The sequence below is a fragment of the Pan paniscus genome, chromosome 23 (assembly GCF_029289425.2).
Source record: "Pan paniscus chromosome 23, NHGRI_mPanPan1-v2.0_pri, whole genome shotgun sequence".
NCBI classification, from domain to species: domain Eukaryota; kingdom Metazoa; phylum Chordata; class Mammalia; order Primates; family Hominidae; genus Pan; species Pan paniscus.
Genome location: NC_085927.1, coordinates 33686455 through 33714200, shown reverse-complemented (window position 1 = coordinate 33714200; position 27746 = coordinate 33686455). Strand labels below are relative to the sequence as shown.

Below are 27746 nucleotides of genomic sequence, written 5' to 3'. Positions count from 1 at the left end.
GGTTACCAATTCTTTATATCAAGTTCTCTCCGTTAAAATAATTGTGGTGGGGTCCATCCCATGGATATACATGGAGGTCTGTGTGACAATGTATAATCTTACTATTTGCAGTTATTACAAAACTGTCCTAGAAGACATGAATGCTTGTTAAAAGAAATCTTTTAAGTTTCCTAGACTTCAAAGACCGTTGCTATGCCCTGTGAAACATCGCCTATATCCTTTAACAGTTTGCAATTCGAATTGGTTACTTACTTAATATTTTGTTGCCCTGGTGATACAATTATGTTGACTTGTTATTGTGAGGTTACTTTGGTTAACCATGATGAGGATTACTAGCACATACTTTTACTCCATATGTATAACACAACAATGTAGTAAAACCAATAACTCTTGGTTCTCTATTCAAAGTGTTTGGAATCTTTATTCTATTTAAAACACTGATGACATTTGCCAATTTTTGAGTGTTCTTCATGTTATTGATTTGTAGGAGCTCTTTATATATTGCAGATTTAGTCTCTTACTGGTTATGTATGCTGCACCTGAGGAGTAGCAGCACTGCCAAGGACACTGAGTGTCTTGTCTGTGCAGAGCTTCACATGAAGCTGGAGAGAAGGGACTGGGGCAAGAGGGAAAGATAAAAAGGGGCAAGTAAGTAACAGAATGAATCCTTGTTGCTAATCTCCTGGCCCCCATCCCAGACCCTTCAGGGGATCCTGGCGATTCGAAGCAGCATAGCCTGATAGGCCTCTGGTGAGGGTGTTGGGAGGGTTTTCTTGGCCGCCTGTTCCAGGATGCTCAAGATGATGCTGTGGGCCTCCTGGCATAGCTCAGCACCCAGGAAAGCCTCCACTCATCCACGCCATGCTGCCAGTCGTGGCCGTCCCTCAAATAGTTCATAGCCGAGAGCCACCGGCTGTAGGGACAAGGATGAAAAAGTTGTGGGCATACAACTTTCCCAGTTGTCACTGCCGACCCGAATGCTGGAACCATGGGCAGAAGTATCAGAGACATGGTCCATTCCCCAGCCCCTAAGTGAATGGACCACAGCGGCCCAGGCAGTATGTTCAGCCTTAGAGCCCAAGAGCAGCCAGGGTGAGACCCCACAGCCAGGCAGGAGGCAGAAGTTCAGGGTTCTGGCCCCAGATCATCCAGAGACTTGCTCTATGATTCTGGGCAAAGTTCTGGCTTTCTCCAGGCCTCAGTGTGTCTGTCTGCCTCATGGGTGTGACATGAAGAGGGACATTGCCCACAGGCTGAGCTCACACCTGCATCAGCTCCTCCAGAGCCATGAGATCAGCCAGTGTCACCTGCTGGCCAGCAAGGAAGGGCCTGTCCCCCAGGAACTTGTCCTCCAGCCATTGCAGGGCCTGGTCTATGGCAGTCCTGTTGCGTTCCACCTTCTCCTCGGGCACCTGGACCCCAATGAGTGGCCCCAACACCTGATGGGGGCAGAGAGTGGGTCAGTCTATGGCCCCGGCCTACTGCCAACTACTTTCTGATGGCCAATCACTCTCCAGATGGCTCTCCTCACCTGGACCCACAGAGGTATACCAAAGGTGCCACGGATGCAGTCGGCATGCCAGCCCAGGTACTCATGAACACGGGCACGAGCCTGCAGGTCAGATGGATACCAGTGGTCCGGCGTCTGGTACTTACAGCTCAGGTAAATCAGGATGGCCGAGCTGGGAACAAATGGGCAGTTGCTATAAGGACACTGGCACCAGGCATTTACCCCTAACTGCTCCCATCTGCCAGTGGGGCCCGGGGGCTTCTCTGTATTTGAAGGACTGCCCTCCAGCCTCGCCCTCCAGCTCCAGCTCCCCAACACCACCCCCTCCTCCTACGAGTCTCCTCCTGTCTTTGTTGCCTTGGGCACCGACTCTTGGCTGGACCTTCTGCTTTGCACTTTGAGACCCTCATCTCTGTGATATGCCAGCAGCCGCCCTGTGAGGTAGAGACTCCTGTTAGCCTTTTAGCACAAGAGAAAACTCAAGGTCAGAATGGTCAAGTGACTTGTCCGAGGCGGTGCAGCTCAGAATAGGCTCCCTGGACCCCTGGAACCCTGCATGGGGCTGGCACACAGTGGATGCTCCGTGGAGTCCCTTGCATGTCCACGCGCTTGGGTCAGGGATCACGAGGGGAGGAATGTCTTTGGCCCCCGTCTGACAGGCCCCCAGCCATCACTTCTGCAGCCACCTGACCTCTTGTCCTTTTCCTGCCCAGCAGCTGGACCTCACCATGAGCTGTGCCCTTGGGCCATGGCATTGGCCTCTAGGCCCGGCCTGGGTAGATTGGGTAGTCTGCGACAAGTCACTAGAGGCTCTTTTCAGCTAGCATTTGTTGAACAAATGCGCAACAGTGGAAAAATGTTCCCTTGTCTTCTCTTCTAATAGCCTTCAGTCTGTGAGTGGAGAGGCCCTGCGGCTCAGAAAAGGCTGAAGATGAGAGGTGCGGGGACATGTTCTGTCAGCCCCTGCTCATCCCGGACACACCCCAAGCTGTACCTTCTCCCCAGATACCTCTCCTTTATTTTTTTTCTTTTCTTTCTTTCTTTTTTTTTTTTTTTTTTGAGACGGAGTCTCCCTCTGTCGCCCAGGCTGGAGTGTAGTGGCGCGAGCTCACTGCAAGCTCCGCCTCCCCGGTTCACGCCATTCTCCTGCCTCAGCCTCTGGAGTAGCTGGGACTACAGGCGCCCGCCACCACGCCCTGCTAATGTTTTGTATTTTTAGTACAGACCGGGTTTCACCGTGTTAGCCAGGATGGTCTCGATCTCCTGACCTCGTGATCCGCCCACCTCGGCCTCCCAAAGTGCTGGGATTACAGGCGTGAGCCACCGCGCCCGACCTTTTTGAGACGGAGTCTAGCTCTGTCGCCCAGGCTGGAGTGCAGTGGCGCGATCTCAGCTCACCGCAAGCTCCGCCTCCTGGGTTCACGCCATTCTCCTGCCTCAGCCTCCCGAGTAGCTGGGACTACAGACGCCCGCCACCACGCCCGGTTAATTTTTTTTTCCATTTTTAGTAGAGACGGTGTTTCACGGTGTTAGCCAGGATGGTCTCGGTCTCCTGACCTCGTGATCCGCCCGCCTTGGCCTCCCGAAGTGCTGGGATGACAGGCGTGAGCCACCGCGCCCGGCCAGATCCCTCGCCTTTCCCCTCCCTCGCTGCCCCATGGGGTATGGGAGGGCCAGTGGGGCCCGGGGGCCAGTGGGGAGAGCCAGGGTCACAGGGGCTCCGGATGCGGTGAGGGGTGAGGGAAGGAGGGCACCTTTCGGTCAAGATGAAATCACCATCCTTGAGCGTCGGCAGTTTCCCCAGGCTGTTGATCTGCAAGAACTCCTTGCTCTTGTGCTGCCCTGAAGAGGAAGAAGTCACAAAAGGTCTTCAGAGTAAAAACGCTGCACCTCTACACCCTCCCTCCCCCTCCCCAAGCGGAGCCCCACAGCCCTGAGAAACAGCAAGGTCTGGGACTAGAGGCCTGGATCAGCCTCACTCCCTGGCTGGGCCTCCCTGCCCTGCCACATTCCGGGGCAGCTGGGGGGCTTTGGTGGGTGGGGCCAGGTGCAGCAGGTGGATAAAGAGAAGTTTTCTAGCCGGACTCTGGTGGGCCAGGGGAGGGGAGGCAAACTGGGGTGGCTCATCTCTTCCCATCTCTTAATTCTCACAACAGCATGTCCTTCTTCCCAAGGTCTTCTGGGCTTTGTGAATTTATATGCGTGCATTCCACGCAAGAACTCTGTAAACTCCATTCAGTATTTTCTTTCCATCCCTACAGAGCAGAAGGTAACCTTATCCTCCTTTTCAGAAGGCAAGCTAAGGTTCAGAGAGGCTGTGATCCCTCCAAGGCCACTCAGTCCACAGCATTCTCTGGTGGCAGACGCTGCAGGAGGAGGTGAGGGGGCTGTGCGGGCGGCGAGACGCTCAGGGCAGAGCAGGACGGGGGCCTGGGGGCCCACTGGGTTTGTGGACACGCGGGGAAACGGGCTGGTCCCACCTTTGATAAGATCCACGGTGCGCAGCTCTAAGGGGATGCCATTCTTCTTCGCGAAGATGTAGACGGCGCGGCTGGGCTGGGACACCAGGTCAAGAAACAGCTCTAGGCCCATGGCGGGGGCGGCAAGGACAGCGGGGAAGGCAGTGAAGGCGCTGAGCGCGGTGTGGGCAGCAGCTGTGGCAGGATCCCGGCGCGCCGGGAAAATAGGGGATCAGGCCCCATCCCCGGGGGACAGCACCCAATTGGAGCGCACCACCCCCGGACCCGCCTCGCCCCTTCCGTTTCTGTCCAGTCCTGCCGGCCAAGACTCCACCACCAGATCCGTGCGTCCCTACAGGGAGGGCGGTCGCTATGAACCCACAGCTGGGAGGGTGGAGTTGGAGCTGGGGGCCCTCTACTGGCAGGGAGGACGCGGATGCAGGGGGCCGACTGCAAGGGGAAGGGGAACCGGCTGGACAGGGAGAAGCAGGTCTGCTTTTCGGGATCCCTGTGCCAGGGACCCTGCCCAGTTCCAGGCGTCGCCCCGACCCAGAATCGACTGGGCGCCGCCGTCCTGGAAAGGCCCCAGCGCACGGGCATCTGAGGGTTCGTTCAGACCTCTGTTTCTCGGCGCTGCATGGTGGCGGAAGGGAGGGAGCGAATGGGATCCTCTAAAAGGGATCTTAGAGTTTCACCCAGTGGGATGTGACACTTGCAGGTGTCCCAAACTGGTGGGAACCTTGACTGGAAGGCTGGGGTTAAGGATGAACTTTCTACCGTCCAGACTGTCCCCCGCAGAGCAGCTGCTGCCAGACAGCGGGAGCTCCCACTTCGTGCACAGGATGGGGGCAGGGAGCCCGCAGCCGCGGGAGGCAGGAATGACTGTCCGGGAACCTCCTTTCTTCTCCCTGAATCCCAGCCCTGGCATCTCACCAGGGGGCACAGTGATGGTCCAGGGCTGGGCCCGGGACTCTAGCTGAATCTTTCAGAGTATCCCATCCCTCTGGCCAGTGGCCCAAGCGAGTGAACCAGAATGCTTCCTTGGGACTTTTGAAATTGGAACTGGAGAGAGGAGCTCCCTATGGGGAAGTAAATGGGAGCTGGGGCCACCTGTAGTGACATTTCCTGAGTTCAAGGAGTAGACGAGTCTGAGAGAGAAAAGCTGACTCAGAGAAAGGGAGTGATAACAGGGCATGCTGGCCCACACCTGCAATCCCAGCTACTCTCATGGGATCTGTTTCTCTGATGTCTGGGTATGAAAGGACTTTCTAAGCCTCAGAACAGTGGGAGAACTCAACAAAGAAAAAACCAATACATATACAAGGTTACTTTGTGGAAGAAAAAATGGATTAAACTTAAGCAAAAAACTGGGAAGGATCTCGGTAAAAGATGCGTCAGAAGGAAGTAATGTTCTTTAAGATGTTCTTAGAAACCCATCGGACAGGTGGGGTGTGGTGGTTCACGCCTGTAATCCCTGTACTTTGGGAGGCAGAGATGGGCGGATCAGTTGAGGTCAGGAGTTTGAGACCAGCCTGGGCAACACGGTGAAGCCCCGTCTCTACTAAAAATACAAAAATTAGCTGGGTGCGGTGGCACACTCGGGAGGCTGAGACAGGAGAATCACTTGAACCTTGGAGGCAGAGGTTGCAGTGAGCTGAGATCATACCACTGCACTCCAGCCGGGCCACTGATCGAGACTGTCTCAAAACAAACAAACAAACAAACAAAAAGAAGAGAAACTCATCAGACGAAGACACAGGAAAAAAATGAGCAAAGGAAATCAGCAGAGGTTTCATTGAAGGACAAAGAGAAATGGTCAATACATGGATGAAAACATGTTTAACTTCAGTAATAATCAAGTAAGCACACACCAACACAACATGCACATAGTGTTTTTATTTATCAAAGGCACACATATTTTTGAAATGAGTACTCCTAATTAATATGTACAGAGCACTTACCCAGTGCCCAGCACAGGGGTGGCACCCTGTGTGTGAGACAGCAAGAAACAGGTAGACACGCGCCCTGCTGAAAGTAAGGGACCGCCTCTCTGGAGGATCCACTGGGCAATAAGGAGGTTTCCACACCTTAACTGTGTCTGCCTTGACCTCTGGGGCCTGGGAGCAGAGCCCCCTCCAGCTGGTGGGGAAGGAAGCGTGGTGTGTTTGAGGACAGAATGGAGAGAAGTTGAGTAGAGCAAGTATAGACTCTTCCTATCCAAAGTGTGGTCAATGGACTGGGAGTATCAGCATCACCAGGGAGCTTGTTGGAAATGCAGAGGCTCAGGCCCCACTCTGACCTTACTGATTGGGAGCATAAACTGTAACCAGATTCCAGGGAGGATTCATACACACATTCCCATTTGATAAGTGGGGGGTAGTAGGAGGTGAGGTGAAAAGTGGGGAGGGGATGGCTACCGCACTGGAGAAGGCTGGCTTTGTGTTGAGGCCTTTCTCATGAGGGCAGTGGGGAGCCATGGAAGGCTTTATGCAAGAGAGGGTACGGGCAGATTGAGATTGCAGAAGGATCCCACTGGTTGCCTTGTGTGAGGACCCAGGGAGAAGGGGGAGGCTGTCCCTGTTTGAGTAGGAGATGAGAGCTACTGGTGGCTATGAGTGGAAAGAAGTGAGCAGAGGTGAGCAGAAATCCCAAGGACTGGTGATGATAGGATGATGGTGGGAACCAGGATGGGCTTTGGGCAGACCCTGACCCCTCTCTCTGCCTGTCGGCCCACCAGATAATAATCCCTGTGTTCCTGGGCGAGTCAGTGCCACCCGAGATGTTGGCGGCCACTTTGGCTGAGCTGGACGGATGCCTGCAGCTGCTCGAGGACAAGTTCCTGCGGGACCAGGCCTTCCTTACTGGGTCCCGTATCTCTGTGGCTGGCTTGGTGGCAATCACGGAGCTGATGCATGAGAGTGCCATGGGGTGCGGTGGCCCGCTGGGCAGTGGTGTATCCGGGAAGGGAGCTGACATCCCAGCTCATGTTGTCTTTTCTGGCTGTGGGACCCTGTGTGAGTCACTTCTCCTTCTGAGCCTCAGTGTCCTCATCTATAAAATGGGGCTTTACAAACCCCTCACCGCAGCTATATTAAGAGGCCTCCAAGTGTCCCCAGGGAGGGGGACATCCTAGCCCATCACACACATGGTGGAGGAGGGAAAATCCAATCAGAGAACCCCTAAAGCAGGTCATGCTGCCTTATACTTGGCTATGCCCAGCCCCTCCGCTGACTCTGTCTTCCCCTAGCCCATCAGTGCTGGCTGCTGAGTCTTTGAAAGCAGACCCACGGTGGCAGCATGGCGCCCAACACGTGGAGGCTGCAGTGCGGGAGGACCTCTTCCAGGAGGCCCTCCCAGCTGTCCTGAAGGCCAAGGACCTGCCTCCAGTAGAACCTGCTGTTAAAGAGAATCTGAAGACCTTAATGCAGCTTTTCTTGCTGTGAGTGCGTGTCCCACACTTGCTGAGCCACTGAGGGGATGCTGTGTTGGTAGAATAAAGACATGGAGCTGTCTGTCTCCTTGGTTGAAGAGAAGACATATCTGCAAAGGCTCTGGTCCACAGTTCCTCCAGATATCATGCCTGCATTCCTTTTGTCTCCTACCCCATTCCATTCTAGCTTCCATGTGACCTCTGAAAAGAGCTTGGGCAAACGCTTACTTGACCCTGTCCTTCTGTGTGGAACTTTGTATGGTTCCTCACTGCCCAGAAGCTAAAGTACAAGTCATTGAACTTTGCATTCAAGGCCTTGCTCCCACTCCTCCAGGTGGCCCCTTCTGCCTGCACACCCCTAACCCCTCTCTGGGCTCCCACCTTGGCCTCTTGGCCTCCGCTCATGCTGTTCCCTCCTCATCTTCGCCTGGTGCCCTTCCTGGTCTTTTGGCATTTGGCACCCTGTCTCTTCTCCAGGGAGACTTCCCTGACCTCCCCAGCCCCAGTCCAGGTCAGGCGACCTCTCTGGGCTCCTCAGCCCCAGTGTTTCCTTGCGGGGGATACCCCCGGACTGAGCATGTATCATAGATGAGGGGTGACCTGGTGGAAAGATGTCTGAATCAGGATCAGCCTTGGTCTCCTCGGTCTCTCTCCTCACTGTGGGGCGATGTTGTGTTCCACAAGTGGGGTGCAGGGCTGGTTCATGAACCTCCTTGCAGGAAGGGAAGTTCCTGGTTATTTCCTGGCCCTCTCCCATGCCTCCTCATAACCTTGACCACAGTCTTCTCTACACCCCACTCCCGGACCACTGGCTTGTCCATGCCCCACACCTGGTCCCAGACTTGCCACCTGTCCCTGCCCTCTCCCCTTAGGACTGTCATATTTACCTGTCGTGTGTCTCAGACCTTCTGATATCTGAGTCATCTAATAAACAAACTGCTAATAGGACAAGATCATGACAGACAGAGACTCTGTCGGCCTTTCAGTGGAGGCTCCTTTAAGTATGCACACTTATAGAGAATTTTATACATGTAGTTGAAATTGTACATATAAACTTGCAAATTTTTTCTTTCTTTTTTGTGGGGGAGGGGGGAGCCTGGGTCTCACTCTGTCATCTAGGGTGGAGTGCAGTGGCACAGTCATAGCTCCCTGCAGCCTAGATCTCCTGCGCTCAAGCAATCCTCCTGCCTCAGCCGCCCAGGTAGCTAGGACTACAGGCACACACCACAGCACCCAGATTTCTTTTTTTTCTTTTTCTTTTTTTTTTGTAGAAAATAAAGAAGAGAATCTTGCTATGTTGCCTAGCCTGATCTTTAACTCCTGGGCTCAAGCAATCCTCCCTTCTTAGCCTCCCAACGTGCTGAGATTACAGGTGTGAGCCACATTGCTTGACCACAACTTCAATCATATTTGTAATGTACAATTCAAGTGATTTTGCCACACTGACCACACTCATGTTTAAGCCACGCCAACAGAGTTCCATGTTTTCTGATGTTTTTTGGCGATGGAGTCTCGCTCTGTCGCCCAGGCTGGAGTGCAATGGCGCGATCTCGGCTCACTGCAACCTCCACCTCCCCGGTTCAAGCGATTCTCCTGCCTCAGCCTCCCGAGCAGCTGGGATTACAACGTCTGCCACCACGCCCGGCTAATTTTTGTATCTTTAGTAGAGACGGGGTTTCGTCATGTTGGCCAGGCTGGTCTCGAACTCCTGACCTCAGGTGATCCGCCCGCCTGGACCTCGCAAAGTGCTGGGATTACAGGCGTGAGCTACCGTGCCCGGCCTTTCCATGTTTTAAAGAACATATTTTGCCACCCCCTGGTGGACAGTGGCTCACCACCGGCACAAGAGGCTACACAGGCAGATGTCAATGGGGACCTGGCAGGGACAGGTATTGTCGTGAGCCTAGCCCTACCCGCGCCCCCGCGAGTAACCACATCTCCTGACTGCCCAAGCGCAGATTTCCATACTGAACATGAAATTGCCTGACTTCGAAATGGTGGCAAATCATTCAAAAAAATTTTAAGCTCCCGTTGTATTGGTTATTAGGGTCGAGCCTGGGTAAGACCCCTATAGGTGTGTGTGTGTCCTTGTGTGTTGGGGGTGTGGTGTTCAGACCTCTAATAGGGCTAGGAACCGGGCGACCACAGCGCGGAAGCTTGAGAGGGAAACCCACCTGGCGCCAGGCAGGAGGGTCGGGGGAGACAGGGTGGGTCCACTACCGGGTTAAAGACCTGTAGTGGGTGGGGCTACACGTAGGGCGGAGACGATGGGACTTCCGGAAATCAGCCGGCACACGTGACTTTTGTTTGCAGAAGCGGGAGGTACCCTAGGCAGCCAATCGGGGAGCGCCGAGTCTCTGCCCAGCCAATGAGAAGCCAGGTTGCTGTGGCGCCTCGCCCCTCCTCCCTGGTCCGCGAGCCTTGGGTACCCCCAGCTTTTTTTCCGCCAGAGCTGTTTCCGTTCCTCTGCCCGCCATGCCGTTCCTAGAGCTGGACACGAATTTGCCCGCCAACCGAGTGCCCGCGGGGCTGGAGAAACGACTCTGCGCCGCCGCTGCCTCCATCCTGGGCAAACCTGCGGACGTGAGCGTGGGCCGGGCAGCACGGGGCGAGGGGAGGTTGGTGGGCCAGGGGTCCGGCCCTGTCCCTGCTCCGCCTCCCCGACAGTGACCCCGAATCTTTTCCCCAGGGACCACTCCCCACTCCTTTCCTCACGCCAAGCTCTGACTTTCCGTGCTCCACGATCCCGCGGCTCCCCCTCCGCACGTCTTTCCCTTGTCGCCCTCCCCAGTCATGACCCGGGCGTGACCTTCAGGGACCGCGGCCTGTATCGGGATCCCTGCCCCGCGAACACTGCGCGTTTCGGCTTTCGCGCGCTCGGGTCCCGTCCCCAGAGGTAGCCCGGCCGGCTCCAACTTCGGGCAAAACTTTTCATGTCCCCCTCAGCGCGTGAACGTGACGGTACGGCCGGGCCTGGCCATGGCGCTGAGCGGGTCCACCGAGCCCTGCGCGCAGCTGTCCATCTCCTCCATCGGCGTAGTGGGCACCGCCGAGGACAACCGCAGCCACAGCGCCCACTTCTTTGAGTTTCTCACCAAGGAGCTAGCCCTGGGCCAGGACCGGTGCGTAGGGGTAGTAGGGGATCCATGTGGGACTGCCGCAGACTGGAGCCAGTGATCCTGCCTCAGGGGGAAAAACCCATTTCTTGCCCTGCCCAGTAAGGACACATCAGGGTCTGGAGCTTTGGGGCCCCCGACCCCTTAGGTTCCTGCTGTTAGGACCATCTTCAAAGTGCGAGCAGGATTGAATGAATTTCTGGCTCTGCTCCTCAGCGTGTAAGTCTGTGAACCGGGAAGGCTCTCTTTTAACACCCCCGGGGCAGGGCAAGGGTCATGTGGGATTGTCTGTGTGCTGTACCTGCCTTGGCACCTGACAGGGTAGGTACACGTGGCTGAAGTGTGATTTTCTAGAACTTTTCCAGGCTGGTCAGAAGGAATTCTGGGTATGTTCTGAAGTTATGTATTTTGGACCTGTGTCCCAGCCAGGTTCCAGGTGAGGTTCATGGGAGACTCACAGAGTAGTGAAAGACCATTGGCCTGGATGTCTAGACATCTGCTTTCTGGGTCCTGCATAGCTGGGGGACCCTAGACAAACTTGGAAATGAACCATCTCCAGTTGGCAACCTCCTCTTCTGTGAAAACAGGGGAAAAGACCTCCCTCCCCCACAAGAAGCCTCTACAACCCAAACCTGGCGTTCTGTGACCGAGTTAAAGTTTCCTCTTGGGTAAAAGATATTCTTGAGCCACATCCATGTCTAGGAGGAAGTAAGGGCATGAGAAGCTTGAAAGGACACTGTCCAGGCACGGTGGCTCATGCCTGTAATCCCAGCACTTTGGGAGACCAAGGCGGGAGGTTCATTTGACCCAGGAGTTGTAGACCAGTCTGGGTAACATAGTGAGATGTCATCCCCCAATTTTAAAATTTTTAATTTTAAAAATTAACCGGACATGGTGGTGTGCACATGTAGTCTCACTTAGTTGGCAGGCTGAAGTGGGAGGATGGTTTCAGCCCAGGAGGTTGAGGCTGCAGTGAGCTATGATTGCGCATTGCACTCCATCCTGTGTGACAGTGAGACCTTGGCTCACAAAAAAAGACCTTCTGAAATGGAGCCTTTGTTAGTCCATGAAGGTTGATGAGGAATGGCTGATCCTGCTGGGTCCTCCCTCAAGCCACAGAGGAATAATACAGTCAGCCCCCTGTGTCACTGGATTCCACATCTGTTGATTCAAACAACCATGGATTGAAATATTAGAGGAAAAAAAATTGATAATTGCATCTATACTGAAAATACGTATAGACTTTATTCCTTGTCATTATTCCCTAAACGATACAACTATTTACATAGTACGTACATTATATTAGGTATTATTAGTAACCCAGAGATTATTTAAAGTATATGAGAGGATGTGTGTAGGTTACATGCAAATATTACACCATTTTATGTAAGGGACTTGAGCAAATGTAGATTCTGGTTTCCTCTGGGGATTCTAGAACAAATCTCCCACGGATACTGAGGGAAAACTGTTCTAACAACAAGTGTTATACACTTACCATGTGCTAGGTACTCTACAGGTACTTTACACTCATGATCCCATTTGATCCTTACAATCCCTGTCCACTCTCCCTTTGCTCAGACAAGACATGCTATCCCCATGAGGTAGATAATCTCCATTATGCCAATTTTATGATGAGAAGACAGGCTGTTCATACTCCCGACCCCCCCAACCAGGCTGTCCCAAGTTCTGGTGTTCCTCACTGGAAACTTGCTGTTACCTCTGAGAGGCGCATGTTCACTTATGGCCCAGACATCAGTGGCGGGGTTGGTGGGGTGGGGGGTCACCCTGTGCTCAGCCTTTGAGAAAACACGTGGCTGAGGTACTGTGCCCTTAGGGAGCCTGCGATTAGGAGGCAGGGTGCCCCTCAGTACACAAACAGATGGAGATGATAGAGTGTACGGCACACACACCGAGGCTACTGTATTGTGTGTCTGTCCTAGCTGGGTCATGATGTGCGGCCACATCCCACACCTGAGTGTCCCACGGCCCGCTGGAGGTTGGGGAAAATCATTACTGGGATGAGCAGGTTTGCAAAATGTCTGGTGGACTGAGGCAGGCTGTCCTGAGTACCCACAGTGGGAGTACCTGGCAGGGGTCTTGCAAGATGTGGTGTTAGCCAAGGAGCTGATGATATCTTTTTCTCTGTCTCCTGAAGGATACTTATCCGCTTTTTCCCCTTGGAGTCCTGGCAGATTGGCAAGATAGGGACGGTCATGACTTTTTTATGATTGGGCACGGAGGGATCCAGGGCATCTGTGAACTGGCTGCTTCTTCCAGAGAGATCTCTTGGCAGAGTGAGGGCCTGGTGATAACCAGCTTTGGATTATCCCGCATGCAACATTCCTGTGATCACATAATCCTCTTCTTCATCCTCATATGAAATAAATGAAGAGAGCTTCCTCATTCAAACATGACTTCTTACCTTCTATTATCTCTCCTGGGCATCTGGGGCCACCATGGGCAGCAGGGCTGGTGGATAAGACCGTAGGGAACCTGGAGGGGGATGATTTCCATCTTCAGGGCTGCTGTCTGATGTTTAGACTGCTCAGATCTGGGGCTGGAAGACTCAGCCTGGAGGCTCTGCTCTCCACACCCATCTGCAGGCCTGTGGGAAGGTGTGAGCAGCTGGTCCAGCTGGGGCCTTCCTGCAGACTACTGACCTGAGGCTCCTGTCCTCAGCCCCAAAATGGGACCAGACCTCTGTACTCCTCCTGAAGTCTACTCCCTCCATGACTGGCTGGGCAGCCTGCCACGCCACTCTCCCCTTTTCCCCACCTCTGTAGAGTGGAGGCAGGGGTTGCCTGTGTCCCTTTGGGGGTTGGTCGCTGGTTTTCCAGAAGCAGGGTCCCCAGTCTGCCCCTCCTCCTCCCCAGGGTTGCAAGCTTCGACTCCCTCCCTTTGGCAAGACTCAAACCGTCCTCCCAGCTGCCCCATCACCCCTTCCTGGCAGTAGCACCACTTTTCACCACCTTTCCAGCCCAGGGGTCCCCAGGCTGGGAGGACAGCTGGGGGGACGAATGGCAGGTAAGGCTTCCTGTGTCTTCTCTCCTGTTGCAACTGTGCCACCTGCACACTTACACACTCATGGACACACAACCATGCACATACACACATCCACCCGCATCTAGTCACAACGATTCATCACATTCACACACATATCGTAACATTTACACACACACTCATGTACACACACATATACACCCAGTCACATAATTCACTCACATCCAAGTCACACAACTCAAATTCACACATATAGACCAAATCCCCACACACGTACACACACACACACAATCACACCATTCACTGACATTCACAGTCATCACACAGTTCACTCACACACACACATACTCCCCGTCACACACAGGCACACAATTCACACCAACAAAATCACACAATTCACTTATCCACCCACATACTCAAATTCACACTGCTCACATTTACACACAATTCACTAAAATTCACGTATACACCCATGTACACAGTTCACTCACATCACACACATATATACCCACACATAAACACACAATTCACTCACACACACAGTTCACTGACATTCGCACACATACACACGCCCCACACAGGCAATTCAGTCACATGGCCAAAAGCCAGTCCTCACCTTGCTACAGTTCCCTTCCCAGTGTCACCTCCGCCTTTGGCCCTCAGCATCCCCTTCCCATGCCTGGACTGCTGGAGAGCCCTGAACACACCCCATCTTCATGCCTCCAGCACTAGCCCAAGCCCTTCCCTCTGCCAAGAGCACTAAGTGCAACTCAAGGTCACTTCCAGGGACCCTTCCCTGTCCCTCCTCCTGCCAGGTGACATGAGGATCCTGCTGGCCCTGCTTAACAATGATGCACACCACGGTTAGTTCAGCCGAGGTCGCTCTCCCAGACTTACTGCCACCTACACAGCACTGGGACTGACTGTTTAACTTTATTCTTTATTTCGTGTACTTTATTGGAATGTCTGTTGAAAGCAAAACCATCCAATTAGGAACAATCCAAAGGCAGCCAGCATGGAGTGAGTGCAGTGGTGGAAACTCAGATTATTGCAGCCTCGACCTCCTGGGCCTAAACAAACCTTCTGCCTCAGCCTCCCATGTAGTTCGGATCACAGGCTCATGCCACCATGCTGGGCTAATTGTATGACTTTGTAGAGATGGGGTCGCACTTTGTTTCCCAGGGTGGTCTTGAATTCCTGGGCTTAAGTGATCCTCCCACCTCAGCCCATTTTGCAAAGGTGCTCATCCCGGTAATGAGCGTTCCCCAACCCCCAGCAGGGCAGTGGGACACTCAGGTGTGGGATGGTGGCTGCACATCAGCATGACCCACCTAGGACAGACACTCAACACAGTAGCCTCATCGTGTGTGCTGCACACTCCATCATCTCTGTCAGTCTGTGGGCTGAGGGGCAATCTGCCTCCTCCTAATTGCAGACTCCCTAAGGACACAGTACCTCAGACACCTGTTTTCTCAAAGGTTGGGCACAGGGTGGCCCCCCCACCACTAATGTCTGTGCCATAAGTCAACATGCCCCTCTCAGAAGTGACAGCAGTTTTCAGTGAGGAGTGCCACAGCTTGGGACAGCCTGGCTGAGGGCGGGGGAGTATGAAGAGGGCGGGGGATGAGAAGAGTCTTCTCATCATAAAATTGGCATAATGGAGATTATCTACCTCATGGGGATAATATGTCTTGTCTGTGCAAAGGGAGAGTGGACAGGGATTGTAAGGATCAAATGGGATCACGAGTGTAAAGTACCTGTAGAGTACCTAGCACATGGTAAGTGTATAACACTTGTTGTTAGAGTAACAGTTTTCCCTGAGTATCCGTGGGAGATTTGTTCTAGAATCCCCAGAGGAAACCAGAATCTACATTTGCTCAAGTCCCTTACATAAAATGGTGTAATATTTGCATGTAACCTACAAACATCCTCTCATATACTTTAAATAATCTCTGGGTTACTTATAATACCTAATATAATGTATGTACTATGTAAATAGTTGTATCATTTAGGGAATAATAACAAGGAATAAAGTCTATACGTATTTTCAGTATAGATGCAATTATCAATTTTTTTTCCTCTAATATTTCAATCCATGGTGGTTTGAATCAACAGATGCGGAATCCAGTGATACAGGGGGCTGACTGTATTATTCCTCTGTAGCTTGAGGGAGGACCCAGCAGGATCAGCCATTCCTCATCGACCTTCATGGACTAACAAAGGCTCCATTTCAGAAGGTCTTTTTTTGTGAGCCAAGGTCTCACTGTCACACAGGATGGAGTGCAATGCGCAATCATAGCTCACTGCAGCCTCAACCTCCTGGGCTGAAACCATCCTCCCACTTCAGCCTGCCAACTAAGTGAGACTACATGTGCACACCACCATGTCCGGTTAATTTTTAAAATTAAAAATTTTAAAATTGGGGGATGACATCTCACTATGTTACCCAGACTGGTCTACAACTCCTGGGTCAAATGAACCTCCCGCCTTGGTCTCCCAAAGTGCTGGGATTACAGGCATGAGCCACCGTGCCTGGACAGTGTCCTTTCAAGCTTCTCATGCCCTTACTTCCTCCTAGACATGGATGTGGCTCAAGAATATCTTTTACCCAAGAGGAAACTTTAACTCGGTCACAGAACGCCAGGTTTGGGTTGTAGAGGCTTCTTGTGGGGGAGGGAGGTCTTTTCCCCTGTTTTCACAGAAGAGGAGGTTGCCAACTGGAGATGGTTCATTTCCAAGTTTGTCTAGGGTCCCCCAGCTATGCAGGACCCAGAAAGCAGATGTCTAGACATCCAGGCCAATGGTCTTTCACTACTCTGTGAGTCTCCCATGAACCTCACCTGGAACCTGGCTGGGACACAGGTCCAAAATACATAACTTCAGAACATACCCAGAATTCCTTCTGACCAGCCTGGAAAAGTTCTAGAAAATCACACTTCAGCCACGTGTACCTACCCTGTCAGGTGCCAAGGCAGGTACAGCACACAGACAATCCCACATGACCCTTGCCCTGCCCCGGGGGTGTTAAAAGAGAGCCTTCCCGGTTCACAGACTTACACGCTGAGGAGCAGAGCCAGAAATTCATTCAATCCTGCTCGCACTTTGAAGATGGTCCTAACAGCAGGAACCTAAGGGGTCGGGGGCCCCAAAGCTCCAGACCCTGATGTGTCCTTACTGGGCAGGGCAAGAAATGGGTTTTTCCCCCTGAGGCAGGATCACTGGCTCCAGTCTGCGGCAGTCCCACATGGATCCCCTACTACCCCTACGCACCGGTCCTGGCCCAGGGCTAGCTCCTTGGTGAGAAACTCAAAGAAGTGGGCGCTGTGGCTGCGGTTGTCCTCGGCGGTGCCCACTACGCCGATGGAGGAGATGGACAGCTGCGCGCAGGGCTCGGTGGACCCGCTCAGCGCCATGGCCAGGCCCGGCCGTACCGTCACGTTCACGCGCTGAGGGGGACATGAAAAGTTTTGCCCGAAGTTGGAGCCGGCCGGGCTACCTCTGGGGACGGGACCCGAGCGCGCGAAAGCCGAAACGCGCAGTGTTCGCGGGGCAGGGATCCCGATACAGGCCGCGGTCCCTGAAGGTCACGCCCGGGTCATGACTGGGGAGGGCGACAAGGGAAAGACGTGCGGAGGGGGAGCCGCGGGATCGTGGAGCACGGAAAGTCAGAGCTTGGCGTGAGGAAAGGAGTGGGGAGTGGTCCCTGGGGAAAAGATTCGGGGTCACTGTCGGGGAGGCGGAGCAGGGACAGGGCCGGACCCCTGGCCCACCAACCTCCCCTCGCCCCGTGCTGCCCGGCCCACGCTCACGTCCGCAGGTTTGCCCAGGATGGAGGCAGCGGCGGCGCAGAGTCGTTTCTCCAGCCCCGCGGGCACTCGGTTGGCGGGCAAATTCGTGTCCAGCTCTAGGAACGGCATGGCGGGCAGAGGAACGGAAACAGCTCTGGCGGAAAAAAAGCTGGGGGTACCCAAGGCTCGCGGACCAGGGAGGAGGGGCGAGGCGCCACAGCAACCTGGCTTCTCATTGGCTGGGCAGAGACTCGGCGCTCCCCGATTGGCTGCCTAGGGTACCTCCCGCTTCTGCAAACAAAAGTCACGTGTGCCGGCTGATTTCCGGAAGTCCCATCGTCTCCGCCCTACGTGTAGCCCCACCCACTACAGGTCTTTAACCCGGTAGTGGACCCACCCTGTCTCCCCCGACCCTCCTGCCTGGCGCCAGGTGGGTTTCCCTCTCAAGCTTCCGCGCTGTGGTCGCCCGGTTCCTAGCCCTATTAGAGGTCTGAACACCACACCCCCAACACACAAGGACACACACACACCTATAGGGGTCTTACCCAGGCTCGACCCTAATAACCAATACAACGGGAGCTTAAAATTTTTTTGAATGATTTGCCACCATTTCGAAGTCAGGCAATTTCATGTTCAGTATGGAAATCTGCGCTTGGGCAGTCAGGAGATGTGGTTACTCGCGGGGGCGCGGGTAGGGCTAGGCTCACGACAATACCTGTCCCTGCCAGGTCCCCATTGACATCTGCCTGTGTAGCCTCTTGTGCCGGTGGTGAGCCACTGTCCACCAGGGGGTGGCAAAATATGTTCTTTAAAACATGGAAAGGCCGGGCACGGTAGCTCACGCCTGTAATCCCAGCACTTTGCGAGGTCCAGGCGGGCGGATCACCTGAGGTCAGGAGTTCGAGACCAGCCTGGCCAACATGACGAAACCCCGTCTCTACTAAAGATACAAAAATTAGCCGGGCGTGGTGGCAGACGTTGTAATCCCAGCTGCTCGGGAGGCTGAGGCAGGAGAATCGCTTGAACCGGGGAGGTGGAGGTTGCAGTGAGCCGAGATCGCGCCATTGCACTCCAGCCTGGGCGACAGAGCGAGACTCCATCGCCAAAAAACATCAGAAAACATGGAACTCTGTTGGCGTGGCTTAAACATGAGTGTGGTCAGTGTGGCAAAATCACTTGAATTGTACATTACAAATATGATTGAAGTTGTGGTCAAGCAATGTGGCTCACACCTGTAATCTCAGCACGTTGGGAGGCTAAGAAGGGAGGATTGCTTGAGCCCAGGAGTTAAAGATCAGGCTAGGCAACATAGCAAGATTCTCTTCTTTATTTTCTACAAAAAAAAAAGAAAAAGAAAAAAAAGAAATCTGGGTGCTGTGGTGTGTGCCTGTAGTCCTAGCTACCTGGGCGGCTGAGGCAGGAGGATTGCTTGAGCGCAGGAGATCTAGGCTGCAGGGAGCTATGACTGTGCCACTGCACTCCACCCTAGATGACAGAGTGAGACCCAGGCTCCCCCCTCCCCCACAAAAAAGAAAGAAAAAATTTGCAAGTTTATATGTACAATTTCAACTACATGTATAAAATTCTCTATAAGTGTGCATACTTAAAGGAGCCTCCACTGAAAGGCCGACAGAGTCTCTGTCTGTCATGATCTTGTCCTATTAGCAGTTTGTTTATTAGATGACTCAGATATCAGAAGGTCTGAGACACACGACAGGTAAATATGACAGTCCTAAGGGGAGAGGGCAGGGACAGGTGGCAAGTCTGGGACCAGGTGTGGGGCATGGACAAGCCAGTGGTCCGGGAGTGGGGTGTAGAGAAGACTGTGGTCAAGGTTATGAGGAGGCATGGGAGAGGGCCAGGAAATAACCAGGAACTTCCCTTCCTGCAAGGAGGTTCATGAACCAGCCCTGCACCCCACTTGTGGAACACAACATCGCCCCACAGTGAGGAGAGAGACCGAGGAGACCAAGGCTGATCCTGATTCAGACATCTTTCCACCAGGTCACCCCTCATCTATGATACATGCTCAGTCCGGGGGTATCCCCCGCAAGGAAACACTGGGGCTGAGGAGCCCAGAGAGGTCGCCTGACCTGGACTGGGGCTGGGGAGGTCAGGGAAGTCTCCCTGGAGAAGAGACAGGGTGCCAAATGCCAAAAGACCAGGAAGGGCACCAGGCGAAGATGAGGAGGGAACAGCATGAGCGGAGGCCAAGAGGCCAAGGTGGGAGCCCAGAGAGGGGTTAGGGGTGTGCAGGCAGAAGGGGCCACCTGGAGGAGTGGGAGCAAGGCCTTGAATGCAAAGTTCAATGACTTGTACTTTAGCTTCTGGGCAGTGAGGAACCATACAAAGTTCCACACAGAAGGACAGGGTCAAGTAAGCGTTTGCCCAAGCTCTTTTCAGAGGTCACATGGAAGCTAGAATGGAATGGGGTAGGAGACAAAAGGAATGCAGGCATGATATCTGGAGGAACTGTGGACCAGAGCCTTTGCAGATATGTCTTCTCTTCAACCAAGGAGACAGACAGCTCCATGTCTTTATTCTACCAACACAGCATCCCCTCAGTGGCTCAGCAAGTGTGGGACACGCACTCACAGCAAGAAAAGCTGCATTAAGGTCTTCAGATTCTCTTTAACAGCAGGTTCTACTGGAGGCAGGTCCTTGGCCTTCAGGACAGCTGGGAGGGCCTCCTGGAAGAGGTCCTCCCGCACTGCAGCCTCCACGTGTTGGGCGCCATGCTGCCACCGTGGGTCTGCTTTCAAAGACTCAGCAGCCAGCACTGATGGGCTAGGGGAAGACAGAGTCAGCGGAGGGGCTGGGCATAGCCAAGTATAAGGCAGCATGACCTGCTTTAGGGGTTCTCTGATTGGATTTTCCCTCCTCCACCATGTGTGTGATGGGCTAGGATGTCCCCCTCCCTGGGGACACTTGGAGGCCTCTTAATATAGCTGCGGTGAGGGGTTTGTAAAGCCCCATTTTATAGATGAGGACACTGAGGCTCAGAAGGAGAAGTGACTCACACAGGGTCCCACAGCCAGAAAAGACAACATGAGCTGGGATGTCAGCTCCCTTCCCGGATACACCACTGCCCAGCGGGCCACCGCACCCCATGGCACTCTCATGCATCAGCTCCGTGATTGCCACCAAGCCAGCCACAGAGATACGGGACCCAGTAAGGAAGGCCTGGTCCCGCAGGAACTTGTCCTCGAGCAGCTGCAGGCATCCGTCCAGCTCAGCCAAAGTGGCCGCCAACATCTCGGGTGGCACTGACTCGCCCAGGAACACAGGGATTATTATCTGGTGGGCCGACAGGCAGAGAGAGGGGTCAGGGTCTGCCCAAAGCCCATCCTGGTTCCCACCATCATCCTATCATCACCAGTCCTTGGGATTTCTGCTCACCTCTGCTCACTTCTTTCCACTCATAGCCACCAGTAGCTCTCATCTCCTACTCAAACAGGGACAGCCTCCCCCTTCTCCCTGGGTCCTCACACAAGGCAACCAGTGGGATCCTTCTGCAATCTCAATCTGCCCGTACCCTCTCTTGCATAAAGCCTTCCATGGCTCCCCACTGCCCTCATGAGAAAGGCCTCAACACAAAGCCAGCCTTCTCCAGTGCGGTAGCCATCCCCTCCCCACTTTTCACCTCACCTCCTACTACCCCCCACTTATCAAATGGGAATGTGTGTATGAATCCTCCCTGGAATCTGGTTACAGTTTATGCTCCCAATCAGTAAGGTCAGAGTGGGGCCTGAGCCTCTGCATTTCCAACAAGCTCCCTGGTGATGCTGATACTCCCAGTCCATTGACCACACTTTGGATAGGAAGAGTCTATACTTGCTCTACTCAACTTCTCTCCATTCTGTCCTCAAACACACCACGCTTCCTTCCCCACCAGCTGGAGGGGGCTCTGCTCCCAGGCCCCAGAGGTCAAGGCAGACACAGTTAAGGTGTGGAAACCTCCTTATTGCCCAGTGGATCCTCCAGAGAGGCGGTCCCTTACTTTCAGCAGGGCGCGTGTCTACCTGTTTCTTGCTGTCTCACACACAGGGTGCCACCCCTGTGCTGGGCACTGGGTAAGTGCTCTGTACATATTAATTAGGAGTACTCATTTCAAAAATATGTGTGCCTTTGATAAATAAAAACACTATGTGCATGTTGTGTTGGTGTGTGCTTACTTGATTATTACTGAAGTTAAACATGTTTTCATCCATGTATTGACCATTTCTCTTTGTCCTTCAATGAAACCTCTGCTGATTTCCTTTGCTCATTTTTTTCCTGTGTCTTCGTCTGATGAGTTTCTCTTCTTTTTGTTTGTTTGTTTGTTTGTTTTGAGACAGTCTCGATCAGTGGCCCGGCTGGAGTGCAGTGGTATGATCTCAGCTCACTGCAACCTCTGCCTCCAAGGTTCAAGTGATTCTCCTGTCTCAGCCTCCCGAGTGTGCCACCGCACCCAGCTAATTTTTGTATTTTTAGTAGAGACGGGGCTTCACCGTGTTGCCCAGGCTGGTCTCAAACTCCTGACCTCAACTGATCCGCCCATCTCTGCCTCCCAAAGTACAGGGATTACAGGCGTGAACCACCACACCCCACCTGTCCGATGGGTTTCTAAGAACATCTTAAAGAACATTACTTCCTTCTGACGCATCTTTTACCGAGATCCTTCCCAGTTTTTTGCTTAAGTTTAATCCATTTTTTCTTCCACAAAGTAACCTTGTATATGTATTGGTTTTTTCTTTGTTGAGTTCTCCCACTGTTCTGAGGCTTAGAAAGTCCTTTCATACCCAGACATCAGAGAAACAGATCCCATGAGAGTAGCTGGGATTGCAGGTGTGGGCCAGCATGCCCTGTTATCACTCCCTTTCTCTGAGTCAGCTTTTCTCTCTCAGACTCGTCTACTCCTTGAACTCAGGAAATGTCACTACAGGTGGCCCCAGCTCCCATTTACTTCCCCATAGGGAGCTCCTCTCTCCAGTTCCAATTTCAAAAGTCCCAAGGAAGCATTCTGGTTCACTCGCTTGGGCCACTGGCCAGAGGGATGGGATACTCTGAAAGATTCAGCTAGAGTCCCGGGCCCAGCCCTGGACCATCACTGTGCCCCCTGGTGAGATGCCAGGGCTGGGATTCAGGGAGAAGAAAGGAGGTTCCCGGACAGTCATTCCTGCCTCCCGCGGCTGCGGGCTCCCTGCCCCCATCCTGTGCACGAAGTGGGAGCTCCCGCTGTCTGGCAGCAGCTGCTCTGCGGGGGACAGTCTGGACGGTAGAAAGTTCATCCTTAACCCCAGCCTTCCAGTCAAGGTTCCCACCAGTTTGGGACACCTGCAAGTGTCACATCCCACTGGGTGAAACTCTAAGATCCCTTTTAGAGGATCCCATTCGCTCCCTCCCTTCCGCCACCATGCAGCGCCGAGAAACAGAGGTCTGAACGAACCCTCAGATGCCCGTGCGCTGGGGCCTTTCCAGGACGGCGGCGCCCAGTCGATTCTGGGTCGGGGCGACGCCTGGAACTGGGCAGGGTCCCTGGCACAGGGATCCCGAAAAGCAGACCTGCTTCTCCCTGTCCAGCCGGTTCCCCTTCCCCTTGCAGTCGGCCCCCTGCATCCGCGTCCTCCCTGCCAGTAGAGGGCCCCCAGCTCCAACTCCACCCTCCCAGCTGTGGGTTCATAGCGACCGCCCTCCCTGTAGGGACGCACGGATCTGGTGGTGGAGTCTTGGCCGGCAGGACTGGACAGAAACGGAAGGGGCGAGGCGGGTCCGGGGGTGGTGCGCTCCAATTGGGTGCTGTCCCCCGGGGATGGGGCCTGATCCCCTATTTTCCCGGCGCGCCGGGATCCTGCCACAGCTGCTGCCCACACCGCGCTCAGCGCCTTCACTGCCTTCCCCGCTGTCCTTGCCGCCCCCGCCATGGGCCTAGAGCTGTTTCTTGACCTGGTGTCCCAGCCCAGCCGCGCCGTCTACATCTTCGCGAAGAAGAATGGCATCCCCTTAGAGCTGCGCACCGTGGATCTTATCAAAGGTGGGACCAGCCCGTTTCCCCGCGTGTCCACAAACCCAGTGGGCCCCCAGGCCCCCGTCCTGCTCTGCCCTGAGCGTCTCGCCGCCCGCACAGCCCCCTCACCTCCTCCTGCAGCGTCTGCCACCAGAGAATGCTGTGGACTGAGTGGCCTTGGAGGGATCACAGCCTCTCTGAACCTTAGCTTGCCTTCTGAAAAGGAGGATAAGGTTACCTTCTGCTCTGTAGGGATGGAAAGAAAATACTGAATGGAGTTTACAGAGTTCTTGCGTGGAATGCACGCATATAAATTCACAAAGCCCAGAAGACCTTGGGAAGAAGGACATGCTGTTGTGAGAATTAAGAGATGGGAAGAGATGAGCCACCCCAGTTTGCCTCCCCTCCCCTGGCCCACCAGAGTCCGGCTAGAAAACTTCTCTTTATCCACCTGCTGCACCTGGCCCCACCCACCAAAGCCCCCCAGCTGCCCCGGAATGTGGCAGGGCAGGGAGGCCCAGCCAGGGAGTGAGGCTGATCCAGGCCTCTAGTCCCAGACCTTGCTGTTTCTCAGGGCTGTGGGGCTCCGCTTGGGGAGGGGGAGGGAGGGTGTAGAGGTGCAGCGTTTTTACTCTGAAGACCTTTTGTGACTTCTTCCTCTTCAGGGCAGCACAAGAGCAAGGAGTTCTTGCAGATCAACAGCCTGGGGAAACTGCCGACGCTCAAGGATGGTGATTTCATCTTGACCGAAAGGTGCCCTCCTTCCCTCACCCCTCACCGCATCCGGAGCCCCTGTGACCCTGGCTCTCCCCACTGGCCCCCGGGCCCCACTGGCCCTCCCATACCCCATGGGGCAGCGAGGGAGGGGAAAGGCGAGGGATCTGGCCGGGCGCGGTGGCTCACGCCTGTCATCCCAGCACTTCGGGAGGCCAAGGCGGGCGGATCACGAGGTCAGGAGACCGAGACCATCCTGGCTAACACCGTGAAACACCGTCTCTACTAAAAATGGAAAAAAAAATTAACCGGGCGTGGTGGCGGGCGTCTGTAGTCCCAGCTACTCGGGAGGCTGAGGCAGGAGAATGGCGTGAACCCAGGAGGCGGAGCTTGCGGTGAGCTGAGATCGCGCCACTGCACTCCAGCCTGGGCGACAGAGCTAGACTCCGTCTCAAAAAGGTCGGGCGCGGTGGCTCACGCCTGTAATCCCAGCACTTTGGGAGGCCGAGGCAGGCGGATCACGAGGTCAGGAGACCGAGACCATCCTGGCTAACACCGTGAAACACCGTCTCTACTAAAAATGGAAAAAAAAATTAACCGGGCGTGGTGGCGGGCGTCTGTAGTCCCAGCTACTCGGGAGGCTGAGGCAGGAGAATGGCGTGAACCCAGGAGGCGGAGCTTGCGGTGAGCTGAGATCGCGCCACTGCACTCCAGCCTGGGCGACAGAGCTAGACTCCGTCTCAAAAAGGTCGGGCGCGGTGGCTCACGCCTGTAATCCCAGCACTTTGGGAGGCCGAGGTGGGCGGATCACGAGGTCAGGAGATCGAGACCATCCTGGCTAACACGGTGAAACCCGGTCTGTACTAAAAATACAAAACATTAGCAGGGCGTGGTGGCGGGCGCCTGTAGTCCCAGCTACTGGGGAGGCTGAGGCAGGAGAATGGCGTGAACCGGGGAGGCGGAGCTTGCAGTGAGCTCGCGCCACTACACTCCAGCCTGGGCGACAGAGGGAGACTCCGTCTCAAAAAAAAAAAAAAAAAAAAAAGAAAGAAAAGAAAAAAAATAAAGGAGAGGTATCTGGGGAGAAGGTACAGCTTGGGGTGTGTCCGGGATGAGCAGGGGCTGACAGAACATGTCCCCGCGCCTCTCATCTTCAGCCTTTTCTGAGCCGCAGGGCCTCTCCACTCACAGACTGAAGGCTATTAGAAGAGAAGACAAGGGAACATTTTTCCACTGTTGCGCATTTGTTCAACAAATGCTAGCTGAAAAGAGCCTCTAGTGACTTGTCACAGACTACCCCAATCTACCCAGGCCGGGCCTAGAGGCCAATGCCATGGCCCAAGGGCACAGCTCATGGTGAGGTCCAGCTGCTGGGCAGGAAAAGGACAAGAGGTCAGGTGGCTGCAGAAGTGATGGCTGGGGGCCTGTCAGACGGGGGCCAAAGACATTCCTCCTCTCGTGATCCCTGACCCAAGTGCGTGGACATGCAAGATACTCCACGGAGCATCCACTGTGTGCCAGCCCCAGGCAGGGTTCCAGGGGTCCAGGGAGCCTATTCTGAGCTGCACCGCCTCAGACAAGTCACTTGACCATTCTGACCTTGAGTTTTCTCTTGTGCTAAAAGGCTAACAGGAGTCTCTACCTCACAGGGCGGCTGCTGGCATATCACAGAGATGAGGGTCTCAAAGTGCAAAGCAGAAGGTCCAGCCAAGAGTCGGTGCCCAAGGCAACAAAGACAGGAGGAGACTCGTAGGAGGAGGGGGTGGTGTTGGGGAGCTGGAGCTGGAGGGCGAGGCTGGAGGGCAGTCCTTCAAATGCAGAGAAGCCCCTGGGCCCCACTGGCGGATGGGAGCAGCTAGGGGTAAATGCCTGGTGCCAGTGTCCTTATAGCCACTGCCCATTTGTTCCCAGCTCGGCCATCCTGATTTACCTGAGCTGTAAGTACCAGACGCCGGACCACTGGTATCCATCTGACCTGCAGGCTCGTGCCCGTGTTCATGAGTACCTGGGCTGGCATGCCGACTGCATCCGTGGCACCTTTGGTATACCCCTGTGGGTCCAGGTGAGGAGAGCCATCTGGAGAGTGATTGGCCATCAGAGAGTAGTTGGCAGTAGGCCGGGGCCATAGACTGACCCTCTCTCTGCCCCCATCAGGTGTTGGGGCCACTCATTGGGGTCCAGGTGCCCAAGGAGAAGGTGGAACGCAACAGGACTGCCATAGACCAGGCCCTGCAATGGCTGGAGGACAAGTTCCTGGGGGACAGGCCCTTCCTTGCTGGCCAGCAGGTGACACTGGCTGATCTCATGGCTCTGGAGGAGCTGATGCAGGTGTGAGCTCAGCCTGTGGGCAGTGTCCCTCTTCGTGTCACACCCATGAGGCAGACAGACACACTGAGGCCTGGAGAAAGCCAGAACTTTGCCCAGAATCATAGAGCAAGTCTCTGGATGATCTGGGGCCAGAACCCTGAACTTCTGCCTCCTGCCTGGGTGTGGGGTCTCACCCTGGCTGCTCTTGGGCTCTAAGGCTGAACATACTGCCTGGGCCACTGTGGTCCATTCACTTAGGGGCTGGGGAATGGACCATGTCTCTGATACTTCTGCCCATGGTTCCAGCATTCGGGTCGGCAGTGACAACTGGGAAAGTTGTATGCCCACAACTTTTTCATCCTTGTCCCTACAGCCGGTGGCTCTCGGCTATGAACTATTTGAGGGACGGCCACGACTGGCAGCATGGCGTGGACGAGTGGAGGCTTTCCTGGGTGCTGAGCTATGCCAGGAGGCCCACAGCATCATCTTGAGCATCCTGGAACAGGCGGCCAAGAAAACCCTCCCAACACCCTCACCAGAGGCCTATCAGGCTATGCTGCTTCGAATCGCCAGGATCCCCTGAAGGGTCTGGGATGGGGGCCAGGAGATTAGCAACAAGGATTCATTCTGTTACTTACTTGCCCCATTTTATCTTTCCCTCGTGCCCCAGTCCCTTCTCTCCAGCTTCATGTGAAGCTCTGCACAGACAAGACACTCAGTGTCCTTGGCAGTGCTGCTATTCCTCAGGTGCAGCATACATAACCAGTAAGAGACTAAATCTGCAATATATAAAGAGCTCCTACAAATCAATAACATGAAGAACACTCAAAAATTGGCAAATGTCATCAGTGTTTTAAATAGAATAAAGATTCCAAACACTTTGAATAGAGAACCGAGAGTTATTGGTTTTACTACATTGTTGTGTTATACATATGGAGTAAAAGTATGTGCTAGTAATCCTCATCATGGTTAACCAAAGTAACCTCACAATAACAAGTCAACATAATTGTATCACCAGGGCAACAAAATATTAAGTAAGTAACCAATTCGAATTGCAAACTGTTAAAGGAAATAGGCGATGTTTCACAGGGCATAGCAACGGTCTTTGAAGTCTAGGAAACTTAAAAGATTTCTTTTAACAAGCATTCATGTCTTCTAGGACAGTTTTGTAATAACTGCAAATGGTAAGATTATACATTGTCACACAGACCTCCATGTATATCCATGGGATGGACCCCACCACAATTATTTTAACGGAGAGAACTTGATATAAAGAATTGGTAACCAGGCATTAGAGAACGCCAAAGACAGAGAGAATCCAGATTAACACGGAGGTAAACACTGCAAGAAGCTACTACCCCTAGGGCTGGGGGATCAAGGGAGGAATTAGGAAGACCAAGATGCTGGAGGGGCCCTGAGGAATTCAAACCTCCAAG

General features: G+C 54.0%; 6 protein-coding genes across 9 annotated transcripts; 3 read left to right on the top strand and 3 right to left on the bottom strand.

Moving 5' to 3' along the window:
* Positions 1 to 394: 394 nt before the first annotated feature.
* On the bottom strand, positions 395 to 4194 carry LOC117977477 (glutathione S-transferase theta-2B). Of its 2 annotated transcripts, none has more exons than XM_034948999.3 (5): positions 3991 to 4194; positions 3265 to 3352; positions 1532 to 1682; positions 1266 to 1439; positions 395 to 913 (listed from the first exon to the last, which is right to left on the bottom strand). In XM_034948999.3, exons 1-5 carry the CDS (start codon positions 4100 to 4102, stop codon positions 851 to 853), a joined length of 588 nt encoding a protein of 195 aa, XP_034804890.2. In that variant the 5' UTR covers positions 4103 to 4194; the 3' UTR covers positions 395 to 850. The 2 variants fall into 2 exon arrangements, with proteins under 2 accessions (XP_034804890.2, XP_034804891.2); XM_034949000.3 differs by having other exon boundaries at positions 1308 to 1439.
* Positions 3795 to 12924, top strand: DDT (D-dopachrome tautomerase). The gene is made up of 4 exons (XM_008961982.5): positions 3795 to 3888; positions 9850 to 9982; positions 10346 to 10521; positions 12671 to 12924. The coding sequence occupies exons 2-4, from the start codon at positions 9875 to 9877 to the stop codon at positions 12741 to 12743; spliced, it is 357 nt and encodes a 118-aa protein (XP_008960230.1). The 5' UTR covers positions 3795 to 3888; positions 9850 to 9874; the 3' UTR covers positions 12744 to 12924.
* LOC129395036 (glutathione S-transferase theta-3-like) lies at positions 5694 to 8443 on the top strand. Its single transcript, XM_055105562.2, has 3 exons — positions 5694 to 5828; positions 6707 to 6983; positions 7217 to 8443. The coding sequence occupies exons 1-3, from the start codon at positions 5793 to 5795 to the stop codon at positions 7243 to 7245; spliced, it is 342 nt and encodes a 113-aa protein (XP_054961537.1). The 5' UTR covers positions 5694 to 5792; the 3' UTR covers positions 7246 to 8443.
* On the bottom strand, positions 12784 to 17459 carry LOC134730086 (D-dopachrome decarboxylase-like). Its single transcript, XM_063603103.1, has 2 exons — positions 17325 to 17459; positions 12784 to 16961 (listed from the first exon to the last, which is right to left on the bottom strand). Exons 1-2 carry the CDS (start codon positions 17430 to 17432, stop codon positions 16731 to 16733), a joined length of 339 nt encoding a protein of 112 aa, XP_063459173.1. The 5' UTR covers positions 17433 to 17459; the 3' UTR covers positions 12784 to 16730.
* Positions 17460 to 19790: 2331 nt separating this feature from the next.
* LOC100994222 (glutathione S-transferase theta-3-like) lies at positions 19791 to 23542 on the bottom strand. Of its 2 annotated transcripts, XM_055105561.2 has the most exons (3): positions 21479 to 21613; positions 20324 to 20600; positions 19791 to 20090 (listed from the first exon to the last, which is right to left on the bottom strand). In XM_055105561.2, the coding sequence occupies exons 1-3, from the start codon at positions 21512 to 21514 to the stop codon at positions 20062 to 20064; spliced, it is 342 nt and encodes a 113-aa protein (XP_054961536.1). In that variant the 5' UTR covers positions 21515 to 21613; the 3' UTR covers positions 19791 to 20061. The 2 variants fall into 2 exon arrangements, 1 of the variants encoding a protein (XP_054961536.1); XR_010111735.1 differs by lacking the exon at positions 21479 to 21613 and adding an exon at positions 23419 to 23542 and having other exon boundaries at positions 19791 to 20600.
* Positions 23184 to 27202, top strand: GSTT2B (glutathione S-transferase theta 2B). Of its 2 annotated transcripts, none has more exons than XM_003811068.7 (5): positions 23184 to 23316; positions 23955 to 24042; positions 25915 to 26065; positions 26158 to 26289; positions 26684 to 27202. In XM_003811068.7, the coding sequence occupies exons 1-5, from the start codon at positions 23205 to 23207 to the stop codon at positions 26891 to 26893; spliced, it is 693 nt and encodes a 230-aa protein (XP_003811116.2). In that variant the 5' UTR covers positions 23184 to 23204; the 3' UTR covers positions 26894 to 27202. The 2 variants fall into 2 exon arrangements, with proteins under 2 accessions (XP_003811116.2, XP_003811115.2); XM_003811067.7 differs by having other exon boundaries at positions 26158 to 26331.
* Positions 27203 to 27746: the final 544 nt, after the last annotated feature.